We start from the raw sequence: 15387 nt of genomic DNA on the forward strand, positions 1-15387 counted from the left end.
ACAGAGGGTAGTGCGCACGGCCCAGTACATCACTGGGGCCAAGCTTCCTGCCATCCAGGACCTCTACACCAGGCAGTGTCAGAGGAAGGCTGCTCAGGGTTTTATTTTCTGGCTAGACATTTATTTTTTATCTTGGATTTGGGTAGTTTATGGCCTTTACATATTATATGGACTTTCATGGTCATGCTGCTCTTCTGTGGGCACGATGGCCTTTGTGAACACCAAGCGATGCCAGAGGAAGACCCAAAAAATTGTCAAAGACTCCAGCCACCCTAGTCATAGACTGTTCTCTCTGCTACTGCTCGACAAGCGGTACCTGAGCTCCAAGTCTAGGTCCAAGAGGTTTTCAAATAGCTTCTACCCCAAGCCATGTGACTCCTGAACAGCTAATCAAATGGCTACACCACTGCTACTCTGTTGTTATCATCTAGGCATAGTCACTTTAATAAGTCTATCTACATGTACATACTACCTCAACTAACCGGGGCCCCCGCACATTGACTCTGTACCAGTACACCCTGTGTATAGTCTCGCTAGTATTATTTTACTGCTGCTCTTTAATTACTTGTTACTTTTATTTCTTATTCTTACTCATACATTTAAAAAAAACTGTATTATTGGTTAGGGGCTCAGAAGTAAACATTTCACTGTAATGTCTACACCTGTTGTATGCCGGCGCATGTGACTTATAACATTTGATTTGATTTGATTTGATGGGACGCTGTACTGCCCTTTTTGTTGCCATGACGACAGAAGCCATTCCACGATCACAAGGGAGGAATGTTCCCGAGGACCTGGGGGCAGATGCTCCGCCCAAAGGGGGAATTTGGGCGGAACTGAAATAAACTGATGTGTAGTGTACATCTCAGGAACACAGAAGATAAGCCGTAAAACCATGACATGTCTAAATAACCGTAGTTACCCGATAGCCAGTTCCATATGACCATTTAGGGATTGTCTGGATATCAGGGTGTGTTTGTGTCAGGTGTAAAATCAGGTAGAACAGGTTCCTGGCTGTTCGGATCTGAATACCCTGCACTGCCCTCCCCCTTCCCTAGCCTATTGTTCCCTCTCTCTCATACGCTGGCTGTTTCACTGAGAGATCTCACTGCATTCCGCACACCTGTTAGCTGTAACCACCTGACCAAGCACCAGATAAAGGTACGTGGTGATCGTGATTTTAGTAATGTAGAGCTATTTCACAATTTCTTCTGTATGGGAGATGTATGGTAGACATTGAATTGTGTGACCAATATATGTGTCTGGTACAGTTTGATTAGTAAAATGATAACGCCACCAAAACGAATGAGGAAAATCCGTCCGATTGCAAATGCCATACCACTTTCAAATGAAACAGAATGATCATATTGAGGTGTTGGTGGGTTAACGTTGTACTTAGTAGTTGTCCACGAGTCAGGCAAACCAATATACATGTGTCATCTCCTCCAGACTATTGTTTTATGCAGAGTAAGGTCATTGTCAAGTGTATATGGTTTTTTTTTGCATAATTTGCTGAGGGGACTCAAATGGTGTTAAACCAACTTTATTTTTACCAAACCCAATATGTAAAGTTGGAAGAGCACACGAACCGAACACAAAGATACTCAGAGTGATTGAAGGAGGATAACATTTCGGCAAAAAGATGGTCTACAGTGACTGAGTTAATCATGACACTTTCTCTATGCTTAAATGTAAATAAAATAAAGTAATTAACCCCAACAGACAGAACACATTATTTCAGATATGTTATTTTATTTCTATCATGATATCAACCCTTGGCTTTATGGATATTTCTGAAGGGGAAATGCTAGGTAGACATTCATGTGTGCTTTGAAAATGCTGCTGAATGTGTATTTAGCATGCCAACAGGCAATATCGCTGTTCATCCCAGATTGACTCAACTAAAGTACATGGGAGTCTCCCCATAGTTACACCCTGAATTATTATTGCATTGGCATTCCTTTAGTCTATTGTCCCCATAACTGAGTTGGCAGACACTCTATAATACAAGTTCTGGGAGATTTGATTAGAAAAACATTTGCTTCTATTCAGGGGAAATAATTGTCCTTCTGACCCTGAGTCAGCCTTAACAAAATTGAGATCAAAGCTAAACTGATAGCATCAACATTTTATCTCCTGGATTGGTATGAATAGATAATAATTCTATTAAAAGATAACAATAAAGTCAAATCAATCTACCACCCATAGAGAGCTTGCTTTTTTTGTAGTGTAGGGTGAGCAATTGTTCCATAACATGGGGAAAATAAAATACCATATAGGAATCTTGGGAATTCATAAAGTCCTTATCTGGCCTTAATCAGTTGAACTATTCATACATTTCTTTAATTGTTGGCGACTGGTTGCTTAAGAAAAATGATGTACATTACTGTATATTCTTTATTTATAATCAATAGTGGCCTGCAGACCATGGGACATTTGGGCCAAAATGGGATAATTAAGAAAACAGATTTGACATTTGTGGAGAACCAACCTTGACTCAATGTATCTAACAAAAATATTTTGTTTACGTGTTGATTGTTGTTCAGAACAGGAACGAGAGACGGGATATGGATCTTTACGCAATCATCAGTGCTGTTCTGCTTCTGCAACTGCAAGGTTTTCATGTGGCCTTGCTCCAGGCACCAACAGACTCTCCAGGACAAACGATTGATCAAAGTTGGCTTCGTCAATTGGTCAAATCCAAGCTAAACAAGACAACATCACAAGCTCAGTCCAATGACATTGTTGATATGACCCTGGAGGGTACTGAGTCAACAGATGACTCTGAATGGGTGTCATTTAGTGGGGAACAGGACAACATCCAGGACACAAATGAGACTTCAGGTGGTGTGACAATTGGCACCACAATGCCACCAGGGTTGCCAAATGCTACAGCAGAGGAACCTCCAGAAACCACTGTTGCACCAGAACCCCCAGTGAGTGTTGCCTTAAACTCAAGCCAAGTTTCCAATGCAACCGGAGAGGACGGTGGATTCCAAACTACCACCACTACTGCAATCACAGAAAACTCAAATGGCTCTAATTCCATGTCCAATTACACTGAATTAAATGAGACAACCACAGCTCCAGACACCAATAGCACAGAGCAGATTGGTCCAGATCCTGGTGCTGAGAACAGAGTAACCAACAGTACAGAGGACTTCCATAATGTAACGACTGCAGTACCAGAGCCATCCAGTGAACCATCCACAGCTTCCCCCTCCACAAAGCTTCCCTTGGACTCCCCTGGGACTACAACTGCCAAAATCATCCCAGAAACTACAACAACCACAGGTCCCAGCACAATAACAGCCATGATGGAAACTGGTGCCGCTTCAGGAAGCAACTCTGCGAGAGGTGAGGAGACAGTGTTCCAGCGTCTAAATATCTGGTACATTCTTTGTCTCGAGGGTACTGCTGTGTGCGCCTATAACCTACTTACTTGCTTGTTCAAGTGAGCCCGTAACAACTTTTAGGGAGATACCAAGAGATCACAACAATTTAAAGTTGGGTGTGTTCACTTCATTTAACCATTGTGATATTGTTTTAAATGTTTTGGGAGAGGCATATTAATGCATGAGTCAGCAACCAGACAGAGCAGTCAAAAGTTACAAATAACCACACAGTATCAGATTGGAACATAGGAGGGACCTAGTTAGAGAGTTACACAATACCCAACAACACTCAAAGGGCACTTATGATATATCATCATCGTCTTTTTTACACAACGCTTTCTTTCCAGTCTCTCCCTGACCCACAATTGACGTATCTATTTTCTTTTTTGTTACTATTTTTGTAAAAAAAAGTCAAAGCACAACCTCCCCTTCCTTAACCGGCTGGGTAGATTTGACTTTCAGAAAATACTTACATTCCCACAGTGAGTGGAGGCTTCCATTACAAACACCTTCTTCGGGGGACAAAAGACCCCTATGCTAGCCTGGCTACAGGAAGGAGGGGGTCAGTAGCTGAGGTTCGTTGCTGCCATACAGGGCGTGAGAGTACTGCTCTCCAGTTTCTAACATACTAAACAAGGGTTTATTTGAGTGGGTGATTGGAGACATTCGTTAAAGGAGGATATCCCCAATTTTGACAGGTTCTAAATGATGTACAAATAGATCCTCTTGTAATTCAAACTCAATTACAACCTTTTCAAACACTTACACATTATTTGCCAGGTCCAGTCATGGATTTGAATATGTAGTAACTACATCTATCAAACTGTAAAAACTTGGAAATGTGTAAGGAAAAACAGTGTTACCTTTGAGAAGACCTCATCATACATTTCAGCCAGTGATTTGTTTAGACTGTGGCTGGTTTGACCTGTTTGTTTACCTCATTTGCATGTTGCTTTACAGATTTTCCATGGTTAGTACAGCTTACTAGTTATGCATCGCAGTCTTTATAGGCAATGTTTATTAATCTATTGACAACCAATACTGGCTAATTACCTTTCCTTTAGGGAACATGGAGTGAAAACGTGTAGCGTTTCCCACAACCATGTCACACAAAAGTAGACAATATCCGGACCTAGATCATATCTTCTCTATTCATGGATTGACCCGCCATCACTTGGTAGCATCACGCCATTGTTACACTAAACATAAAAGGTTCCTGCAGGATCCTTTAGGGGTTCTTCAAATTGATTAATTAACCCCTAAGTTATTCGAAGAACCCTTTAAAACGACTCTGGCATGTTGATGTTGGTGTCCTCTGTAGGTTATCCATAGCCAGAATGATCGGACAGGTTTCCTGTTATATTCATCAGAGGTGTAGGGAGGGTGACGTTTGTGAATACTAAAAATACATGTAATTCTACAGGTGATTAACAAAACATACCTTGGTTTTTGTGGTAAATGTGAATGGGGGGAAAAAACGGTTCACCTTTGACAAAGGTTTTCATACACATACCTTGTACATAATGTAGAGGGCTCTGGGATCTTTATTGAAGAGGTACAGAATGAGGAAGATGGCTGTTGTGACAGTCCTATAAGATTTTAGAGAAACCATGAATTAAAATGAAAACTGTAGATGATACATGTGATCTGCATAACATGAGGCAAACCACCACTACTAATTGTACATACAAAGACAAACACAAATGACTACGCAGTTCAGTAATCTTTGCCCAATGCTGCTATATCCTTTAACATATTCTTACCTCTTTGTTGATTGATATCCATTGAATTGTGTCCATTTTCTGTCATAGAACGAATTGTAAAAAGGGACAAAGTGTCAAGCAGCCATTTGCACAAATATGAAAGATAGACAGTATAATCATAAAATAATATCAATTTAGATCATACTAGGGACAAACCTTACCTTAAATTGAGGAGATCTTTAAATTTTTCAGTTGAATGCCTGCACCTGCTGTCGTCTCAAATTCAATTCCAAATGTTTCAATTGGGTAGTTAGGTTCCTGCAAGAACCCCCAAGAACTAAAGCGGTTCCTCTATGAACCCAACCTCCTATGTGGTTCTTGGAAGAACCTTTTTGTTGGCATTTTTCAGTGCCAAGAACCATAAGGTTCTTCGATGAACTTTGAGGATCTTAGAAGAACCCTTGATGCACTCCTAATTTTTTGAGTCTACATTCTAAAAAGAGCTCAGCCATAGTGGCCCCCAAAAGTCAAGTGGTGCCCAGTCATTCCAAATGGTGACATTTTAGTCTAAATTACACTACATTCTTGGGGAAAAAAGGTGCTATCTAGAACCTAAAAGGATTCTTCGGCTGTCCCCATAGGAGAACCCTTTGAAGAATTCCTTTTGGTTCCAAGTATAAGTCTTTTGGGCATCCATGTAAAACCCTTTCCACAGAGGGTTCTACCTGGAACCAAAACGGGTTCTTATTTTGTTCTTATTTTCTTATTTCAAAATTGTGTAGTTCAGTTCTTGAGCTGTTATTTTCTATCGATGTTCTGTATCATGTCATGTTTTGTGTGAACACAGGTAAGAGGAGCTGCTACTTCAGCAACAGCTAATGGGGATCCTAATAAAATACACAAAAATACCAAATACCAAATTTACTTTAGACAGATGGCAATGTTGCCATTAGCTAGCAGTTCATAAAAAATACCTAGCAATTCTAGAGTTAGCTAGATAAAATCAGATGCTCTCCCCTCAATCTTAGCTAGCTAGCTAACGTAATACTACATCTAATGTCAATCTGAAAACATCACAATGATGACAAAAGGTTTTCCTACTAATTATGTTCCTCCTTTAGAAATGGCAATGTTTTCCCAAGCAACTATAATGCACTTCTTCATCAGTGCCAATCGACATTGCGTTTAGTCGGGAGTCAGGTTTAAACAGCCAAAACAATATTTTGACGAAACGTGTAACACATGAATATAAATACCCCCCTTTCTTCTAATGTAAATGCAGGGTGTGCTCCTTTTTATCAAATAAAAGGTGTTGTGAGAAAATAGAAACGCAAGTGAGGTTAACTAGCTTGGTTTTCAGATAAGGAGATGTCAGGGAAGTAAACATTTGAATTTCCAAATGTGATGACTGAGATTGTGAAAGCTTTTTCGAAGAGGGGAAACTGTTGTTCATAGTAAACATGTTGTTAATCTTATTAACATATTGACTAGTCTGGTACTTTTCATTTAGTTGTATAACGTTTTATCAAAACTGCCCTTGAAATAGTTAGATCTCATCTTCGTATACCACAAACCACATTATGCCCAAGAAGACAGTAGTATTATGGTAAACAGGTTTTCATGGGTAACACAAACAATCCATAGTCCTCTTTGCTTTGTCTTTTCGTGGCATTTTTATCAATAAAAGTCACAAAATTAATGAGTACAACCTAGGTGCTGGATCCAAGGCATAAGGAACTGCATTTTTATCAATACATTAGCAGAACTAACACAGCCTGTAACTGCATTTCAGACATAATGCTTTTCAGAGATTCAGGGAGAGCATAATTTAATAAATCATGTTGGTCAAATGTTTTAAAGTATTCACACACCTTCACTTTTTTACATATTTTGTTATGTTGCAAAGTGGGGAAAAAATGTATTTAATTGTCAATTTATTCAACGATCCACACACAATACTCAAGGTGGAAGAAAAATGTGATCCCAAAAATATATATGCAAAATGAAACACTAGTTCAACCCCCCTGATTCAATACGTATTAGAATAACCTTTGGAAGCAATGACAGCTGTGAGTCTTTCTGGGTAAGTCTCTAAGAGCTTTGCACACCTGGATTGTAAAATTCTTCAAGCTCTGTCAAGTTGATTGTTGATCATTGCTAGACTGCTGTTTTCAAGTCTTGCCATAGATTTTCAAGCCAATTTAAGTCAAAACTGTAATCAGGCCACTCAGAAAAAAATGACATGTCATCTTGGCAAGCAACTCCAGTGTTTTGGCCTTGTGTTTTAGGTTATTGTCCTGCTGAAAGTTGAATTTGTCTCCCAGTGTCTGGTGGAAAGCAGACTGAAACAGGTTTCTTCTAGGATTTTGTCTGTGTTTAGCTCTATTCCATTTATTTTTATCCTAAATAACTCCCTAGTCCTTGCCGATGACCATTATGGGTATTGTGTGTAGATCAGCGAATCAAAATCTCAATGTAATCCAATTTAAATTCAGGCTGTAAGAGGACAAAATGTGGAAAAAGTCAAGGGGTGTGAATCGTTTCTGAAAGCACTGTATCACTTCCGTGGTAATTTCACAAATGACATGAAACGGCAATGAAATACTGATACACTTTACACTTCATTTGACTGACATTGGTTAATTATTGGTTTCACTAATTGGTTCAACGTGATTAAATAGATGGAAAACTTTTACTGAATTGCAATAAAACCTGTTATTTTCACGCATGGCTTTTGCACTGATTGTGGCGGCGTTATTACACGGCTGGGAAATAGTACTATCTATTGAGTTGGAGACTACTCATGCAAAAGGGTGCTCTTTATGCACATTTATTTTGAAACACACATTTTGCCCTCAATTACAAGAAGAATGGTACTTTATTTGGATAGTCACAAGTAGATGGTTTGTACTGTATATGATTTGTAGATGTTCAATAACTGTCAACAACATTTCAACTTACTATCCACTAACCCTAACCTTAACTCTTACCCTGACCCTTATTATAAACCTATCCCTAACCCTAAACGTAACCTTAGGAAGTATTTGCTTATCAACAGCCACTTTGTTGATAGTTTGACCATCTGTATATAATCTACAGTAAAGTGTAACTGGATGAATATTTTGAAATACAGAGATATATCATCCCAGACAACATTTTATTGCACCATATATTAGAATTGCACCGATATTAGAATGTTGTATTTGCAATGTATTCCCCTATTTTTCATGTATTCTTTTTTGATACATTTTCTAAAGGTTTGGCCTCAGATGCAGTGCAGAACAAGAAGAGGAGTGAGGCATGGGCTGCCATCCTGGGCATAGGAGTGGCAGTGTGCTTCGTGGCGATGGTGGTCTACGTCATCCTGAGAAGGAGAGACCGACGGGATTTCACACACATGAAGCTTGTTGAGGAAATCCCCTCAGACCCAGGTAGGAAGTTCCCTTAGAGATATTTCCCTTTTAGGATTTCCTGGCATATTTTCTATCTGATAGAACTGGATCAATAATAGGAAAGCTCCTGTTATCCTATCGGCCATGCAAAATGTCACATCTCTGTTTCTCACTCCTAGTTCTACGACTGAACAACCCTGAGCCTGTGGACTTGAAATATGATGGTTCCGCCTACTACAATCGTGGACTCCAAATGGAAAATATCCCAATGGACCACTTTCCACAAGGACATGAAAATTGAGAAGGACTCCAAGACTAACCTTAAACACTTTAAAGGAGACTGTCATATACAAAATACTTATTGAGACCCAACATACGCATTAACGTGCAGAAGTCTCTATAGCAGAATGTCAAGTCATGGATTTACTGCACCCTAATGCATTGGTTATATGGGTTTGTACATTTTTCCAAATTCCAGGAAACTTTGAGAATTTGGAAATGTGTTAGGAATTTATTATTATTTTGGAACATTTGAATAATATGTTTATATGTTTTTATTTCTAAAATTACATTGGTTTGGAAGGAAAGTTTTTAAATTTGCTGGAAATATTCCCATTCTTTATTACGTCTAGGACGAATACTACCTTTACATAACTTAGACTTCCACATAATTATCGCATTGATCTCAATGGGAGAAAACGTCATGCATGGATCTCAATTTAGGATTCTAGACACTTCAGCACAGTCTATTATAGAAGTACTAAAAGCCAAAAATGAAGTCTTAATTGTCTGCTATATTTCCAAGATGGTTCGACAAAGGTAATTAAACATTTCTTAGACATGAAGACCTACACTCAAATAAGGTTATTTTTGTACCTTACTCTAAATGACAATTTAGCCACAGGTCAACTCAATATAAACATAAATGTTTGATTTTAATTGAACCTTTATTTAACTAGGCAAGTCAGTTAAGATATATACTTCAAGAATCATGTCCATAATCATTGGCACCCTTGATAAAGATGAGAAAAAAAGACTGTATAAAATCTAAATATCAAATACTGAGCTATATTGCATAAATCAATGGGGAAATTAGATTATTTTATACTAATACAATTGCTCAGAGAAAGAGATTTTGTTTAAAAAGTAATAAAAATACATCTAAAAAAGATAGCAGGGCAGCAGGTGGCCTAGCGGTTAAGAGTGTTGGACCAATAACTGAAATGTCGTTGGTTTGACTCTCCATGCTGACTAGGTAGAAAAATGTGTTGATCTGCCCTTGAGCAAGGCCCTTATAGCTCCTGTAAGTCACTCTGGATAAAGTGTCTACTAAATGACTAAAATATAGATAGGGTTCAAAATGATTGGCACCCCTGTTTTCAAAACTCTAGCACCCTCCCCCTATGAGTATAATGACACCCTTTTTCCCAATGGTGTAAAGTACTTAAGTAAAAAATACTTGAAGTACTACTTAAGTAATTTTGGGGGGTATCTGTACTTTACTATTTATATTTTTTGAATACTTTTACTTTTACTTCACTATATTCCTAAATAAAACAATGTACTTTTTACTCCATACATTTTCCCTGACACCCAAAAGTACTCGTTACATTTTGAATGCTTAGCAGTACAGGAAAATGGTCCGATACACGAACTTATCAAGAGGACATCCCTGGTCATACTGTCTGTGATCTGACGTACTCACTAAACACAAATGCTTGGTTTGTAAATTATGTTTGGAGTGTGCCCCTGGCAATCCTTAAATAAAAGACTAAATTAAATTAGCTTAATATAAGGAATTTGAAATTATTTATACTTTTACTTTTTAACAATTACATTTAGTTTTGATCCTTAAGTATATTTAAAACCAAATACTTTTAGACTTTTACTGGGTGACTCACTAATACTTGAGTCATTTTCTGTGAAGGTATCTATACTTTTACTGAAGTACGACAATTGGGTACTTTTTCCACCACTGCTTTTTCTAAAATGTTTAATGAGATTGGATAACTAATTGGGACGGGTTCAGGGCCGGCCCTCTCATTAGGAGGCCACCTATGGTGGAAGACACACCTCCAACAAGACATAAAACCTCATAGATACTGAAAAAAATTGGGAGCCAAAATTGGGAGCCATGGGTGGGGCGGGTGGGGCGGGTGGGCCCACCCACCCACTTGGGAGTCAGGCCCCCAGCCAAACAGAATATGTTTTTCCCCACAAAAGATCTTAATTATAGATGGAAATACTCCTCAGTTTCATCAATTGTCCAATTGTCCGGGTGGCTGACTTCAGATGATCCCGCAGGTGAAGAAGCCAGATGTGGAGGTCCTGGGCTGGCGTGGTAACACGTGGTCTGCGGTTGTGAGGCAAGTTGTGCGTACTGCCAAATTCTCTAAAATGACGTTGGAGGTGGCTTATTGTAGAGAAATTAACATTCAATTCTCTGGCAACAGCTCTGGTGGACATTCCTGTAGTCAGCATGCAAATTGCACGCTCCATCAAAATTTGAGACATCTGTGGCATTGTGTTGTGTGACAAAACTTCACATTTTAGAGTGGCTTTTTTATTGTCCCTAGCACAAGGTGCGCCTGTGTAATGATCATGCTGTGTAATCAGCTTCTTGATATGCCACATCTGTCAGGTGGACGGATTACTTTGGCAAATGAGAAATGCTCACTACAGAGATGTAAACAAATTTGTGCACAAAATTTGAGAGAAATAAGCTTTTTGTGCGAATGGAAATTTCTGGGATATTTTATTTCAGCTCATGAAACCAAGGACCAGCACTTCATATGTTGTGTTTATATTTTTGTAAAATTCTGCACAAAAACAATGACAATTTGTGAAAGTGAAAGTAAAACAAAATACAAAACCAAATCTCTCTCTATCTCTCTCTCTCTCTTGCTTCTCCTTAATTTTGGAAGAAATTAATTTGTTCAAAACTGCACAACTATTGTCTTTTTTTCTCTTTGGGTCAATTACTCATTATATTTTATGCACTGCAGTGCTAGCTAGCTGTAGCGTATGCTTTCAGTACTAGATTAATTCCCTGATATTTTCATTGGGTGGACAACATGTCAGTTCATGCTGCAAGAGCTCTGATAGGTTGGAGGATGTCCTCCGGAAGTTGTCATAATTACTGTGTAAGTCTATAAAAGTGGGTGAGAACAATGAGCCTCCTAGGTTTTGCTTTGATGTCAATGTACCCAGAGGATGACAGAAGCTAGCTGTCTACACCATGGTGCTAACCTACAGTGTTGCTGAGGATACTGTAGACCTTCAATGCTAAACAGTGTGTTTTAATCAATTATTTGGTGACGTGAATATACTTAGTATAGTTTTATCTAAAAATGATTTTTTAAATGTTTCACTTAAAAAAAAAAATGAAGTTCACTGAGGATGAGCCCTCCCCCCTTTCTCTTCCAAGGAGCCTCCACTGACCAGTAGCATATGGCTTTTTAGGTGAGCGCTGATGCCAACCTGTAATTAGCAGTGCCCACTTTGTCAAAGGCAGGGGCACAAAATATTTAAGGTCCACTCCCAGCGCGCATCTCCAGGGTGCTGTTGGAGAGACGCATCGCCAAAAATAATCTAACATAAATCATGTAACAGATATAGCCTACGGTAGAAGAGGATGTGGCTTTTTCTGTAGCCTACAGGCTGGATATAAAATAAATGACAATGTAATGAGACAAACACTTTTTACATCATGCAGGTTTCTTCGATCAAGTAGCCTAACCTAAATGTATTTTTTGGTGCAGTCTCTATCGGTCTTGATTTCCACTTCCACGGATGTTGGTTTTTGGTCTGGTCCGGAACAAATCTGAACCAATCATAGATGTCTGTGATTGACTCAGACTTTGTCCGATCTGGACCAGCCTTGATTTGGCCCAAACATAGACGTCTATGTTTGGCTCAGATTTTGTCCGGTCTAGACCAGCCTTGATAGGGCCCAAACATAGATGTCTATAAATGATGTCTTCTCAACGTCCCAGAAAATACGCATTTTAAATGTCCGGAAAGTACATATTTTTTACCTTTCATTCAGAACCTAAATTGAACCTGACCTCAGTGTGTGGAAAATATGTATTTTAGACATATTTTCAACGTAATTTTGCTTACTGGGACTATTCTAGTTTTGTCTCACCTGGGGTGGTAGAACGGCCAGGACCGGGGCTGGAGGGACCTTAGACCATTCCTCCATACAGAATCTTTCCAGTTCTTTGATATCCTTTTTCTGCACTTATGGACTGCCCTCTTCAATACAAACCAAATCAATGGAGTTCAAGTCTGGAGACTGAGATGGCCATTGCAAAATGTTGATTTTGTGGTTAATTAACTATTTCTTTGTGGATTTTGATTAGTGCTTGGGGATATGTTCTTGCTGGAAGAGCCACTTACGGAGGCAACCAGGTTTTTGGCTAAAATGTCCTGGTACTTGGAAAAGTTCATGATGTCGTTGACTTAACAAGAATCACGTGACCAGTGGAAGCAAAATAGCCCCATAACATCAAAGATCCACCACCATATTTTACCGTAAATATGAGGTACTTTTCGGCAAATGCTTCTGTTTTTCAACGCAAAACATTTCATTGGTGTGTGTGGCCAAAGAGCTCTATTTTTATGTCATCTGTACCAAACCATATTACCGCCTGGAGTTTATCAACTTACAAAAGACACATTCAGATGTCTTGGTGATACAGTAATCATTACATCAAGACAGTTTGTGTTCTGTTTGTCTTCGTCTAGGTTGTTTTGTCTGTCTAACTTATTTTCCTGAATTTTACAACAGTGCCTGAATTTGTATCCCTTTATTCCTAATGGACTGTTCTATGCTTTTCCTCCCAAACAGGAAAGGCCACTTGAAGGAACACTATGGAAGTTTAGTTGCTAATTGTTTATGGGTTGAATGTCGGCCGTATTCAGATCAACATATATTGTTTTCCTCAAATGAAAGAGTTTTGTGCTTTCGTGAGATAAGGAGGAGGATGGCATTCACTTCAGCAGTGATACATTCATGAACTTCTTTGAGGAAAAGATCATGCTCATTAGAAAGCAAATTACGGACTCCTCTTTACATCTGCGTATTCCTCCAAAATTCAGTTGTCCTGAGTCTGCACAACTCTGCCAGGACCTTAGATCAAGGGAGACACTCAAGTGTTTTAGTACTATATCTCTTGACACAATGATGAAAATAATCATGGCCTCTAAACCTTCAAGCTGCATACTGGACCCTAAGTCCAACTAAACTACCGAAAGGGTTGCTTCATGTGCTTCGCCCTCCTATGTTGACCATAATAAATGGCTCTCTATCCACCAGATGTTAACTTTCACTGCTATGCGGATGACACACAGCTGTACATTTCGATGAAACATGGTGAAGCCCCAAAATTGCCCTCGCTGGAAGCCTGTGTTTCAGACATAAGGAAGTGGATGGCTGCAAATGTTCTACTTTTAAACTCGGACAAAACAGAGATGCATGTCCTAGGTCTGTTGAACCTGACAATTAATCTTGATGGTTGTACACTCATCTCAAATAAAACTGTGAAGGACCTCGGCATTACTCTGGACCATGATCTCTATTTTGATAAACATATCAAGACTGTTTCAAGGACAACTTTTTTCCATCTAAGTAACATTGCAAAAATCAGAAACTTTCGTCCAAAAATGTATCCATGCTTTTGTCACTTCTAGGTTAGACTACTGCAATGCTCTACTTTCCGTCTACCTGGATAAAGCACTAAATAAACTTCAGTTAGTGCTAAATATGGCTGAAAATGTTGATCATATTACTCCAATGCTAGCCTCTCTACACTGGCTTCCTGTCAAGGCAAGGGCTGATTTGAAGGTTTTACTGCTAACCTACAAAGCATTACATGGGCTTGCTCCTACCTACAGTATCTTTCCGATTTGGCCCTGCCATACATACCTACACGTACGCTACGGTCACAAGACGCAGGCCTCCTAACTATCCCTAGAATTTCTAAGCAAACAGCTGGAGGCAGGGCTTTCTCATATAGAGCTCAATTTTTATGGAATGGTCTGCCTACCCATGTGAGAGACGCAGACTCGGTCTCAACCTTTAAGTCTTTATTGAAGACTCATCTCTTCAGTATGATTGAGTGTAGTCTGGCCCAGGTGTGTGAAGGTGAACGGAAAGGCACTGGAGCAACGAACCGTCCTTGCTGTCTCTGCCTGGCCAGTTTCCCTCTCTCCACTGGGAGTCTCTGCCTCTAATCGTATTACAGGGGCTGAGTCACTGGCTTACTGGTGCTCTTCCATGCCGTCCCTAGGAGGGGTGCGTCACTTGAGTGGGTTGACGTGGTCTTCCTTTCTGGGTTGGCACCCCCCCTTGGGTTGTGCCGTGGTGGAGATCTTTGTGGTCTATACTCGGCTTTGTCTCAGGATGGTAAATTGGTGGTTGAAGACATCCCTCTAGTGGTATGCTCTCTCTAATTCTCTCTCTCTTTCTCTCTTTCTTTATTTCTTTCTATCTTTCTTTCTTTCTCTCTCTCGGAGGACCTGAGCCCTTGGACCATGCCTCGGGACTGCCTGGCCTGATGACTCCTTGCTGTCCCCAGTCCACCTGGCCGTGCTGCTGCTCCGGTTTCAGCTGTTCTGCCTGCGGCTGTGGAACCCTGACCTGTTCACCGAACGTGCTACTTGTCCCAGACCTGCTGTTTTCAACTCTCTAGACAGCAGGAGTGGTAGAGATAATCTCAATCGGCTATGAAAAGCCAACTGACATTTACTCCTGAGGTGCTGACCTGTTGCACACTTGACATCCATAGTGATTATTATTATTCGACCCTGCTGGTCATCTATGAACATTTAAACATCTTGGCCATGTTCTGTTATAATCTCCACCCGGCACAGCCAGAAGAGGACTGGCCACCC

General features: G+C 39.8%; 1 protein-coding gene across 2 annotated transcripts; it reads left to right on the forward strand.

The window, feature by feature from the left end:
- The first annotated feature begins 904 nt into the window (after positions 1 to 904).
- LOC115111098 (mucin-15-like) lies at positions 905 to 11367 on the forward strand. 2 transcript variants are annotated; one of them, XM_029636977.2, is made up of 4 exons: positions 905 to 1161; positions 2552 to 3357; positions 8356 to 8529; positions 8670 to 11367. In XM_029636977.2, exons 2-4 carry the CDS (start codon positions 2568 to 2570, stop codon positions 8789 to 8791), a joined length of 1086 nt encoding a protein of 361 aa, XP_029492837.2. In that variant the 5' UTR covers positions 905 to 1161; positions 2552 to 2567; the 3' UTR covers positions 8792 to 11367. The 2 variants fall into 2 exon arrangements, with proteins under 2 accessions (XP_029492837.2, XP_029492836.2); XM_029636976.2 differs by having other exon boundaries at positions 906 to 1161; positions 2547 to 3357.
- The last annotated feature ends 4020 nt before the right edge of the window (positions 11368 to 15387 follow it).

This window comes from Oncorhynchus nerka, linkage group LG27 (assembly GCF_034236695.1).
Source record: "Oncorhynchus nerka isolate Pitt River linkage group LG27, Oner_Uvic_2.0, whole genome shotgun sequence".
NCBI classification, from domain to species: domain Eukaryota; kingdom Metazoa; phylum Chordata; class Actinopteri; order Salmoniformes; family Salmonidae; genus Oncorhynchus; species Oncorhynchus nerka.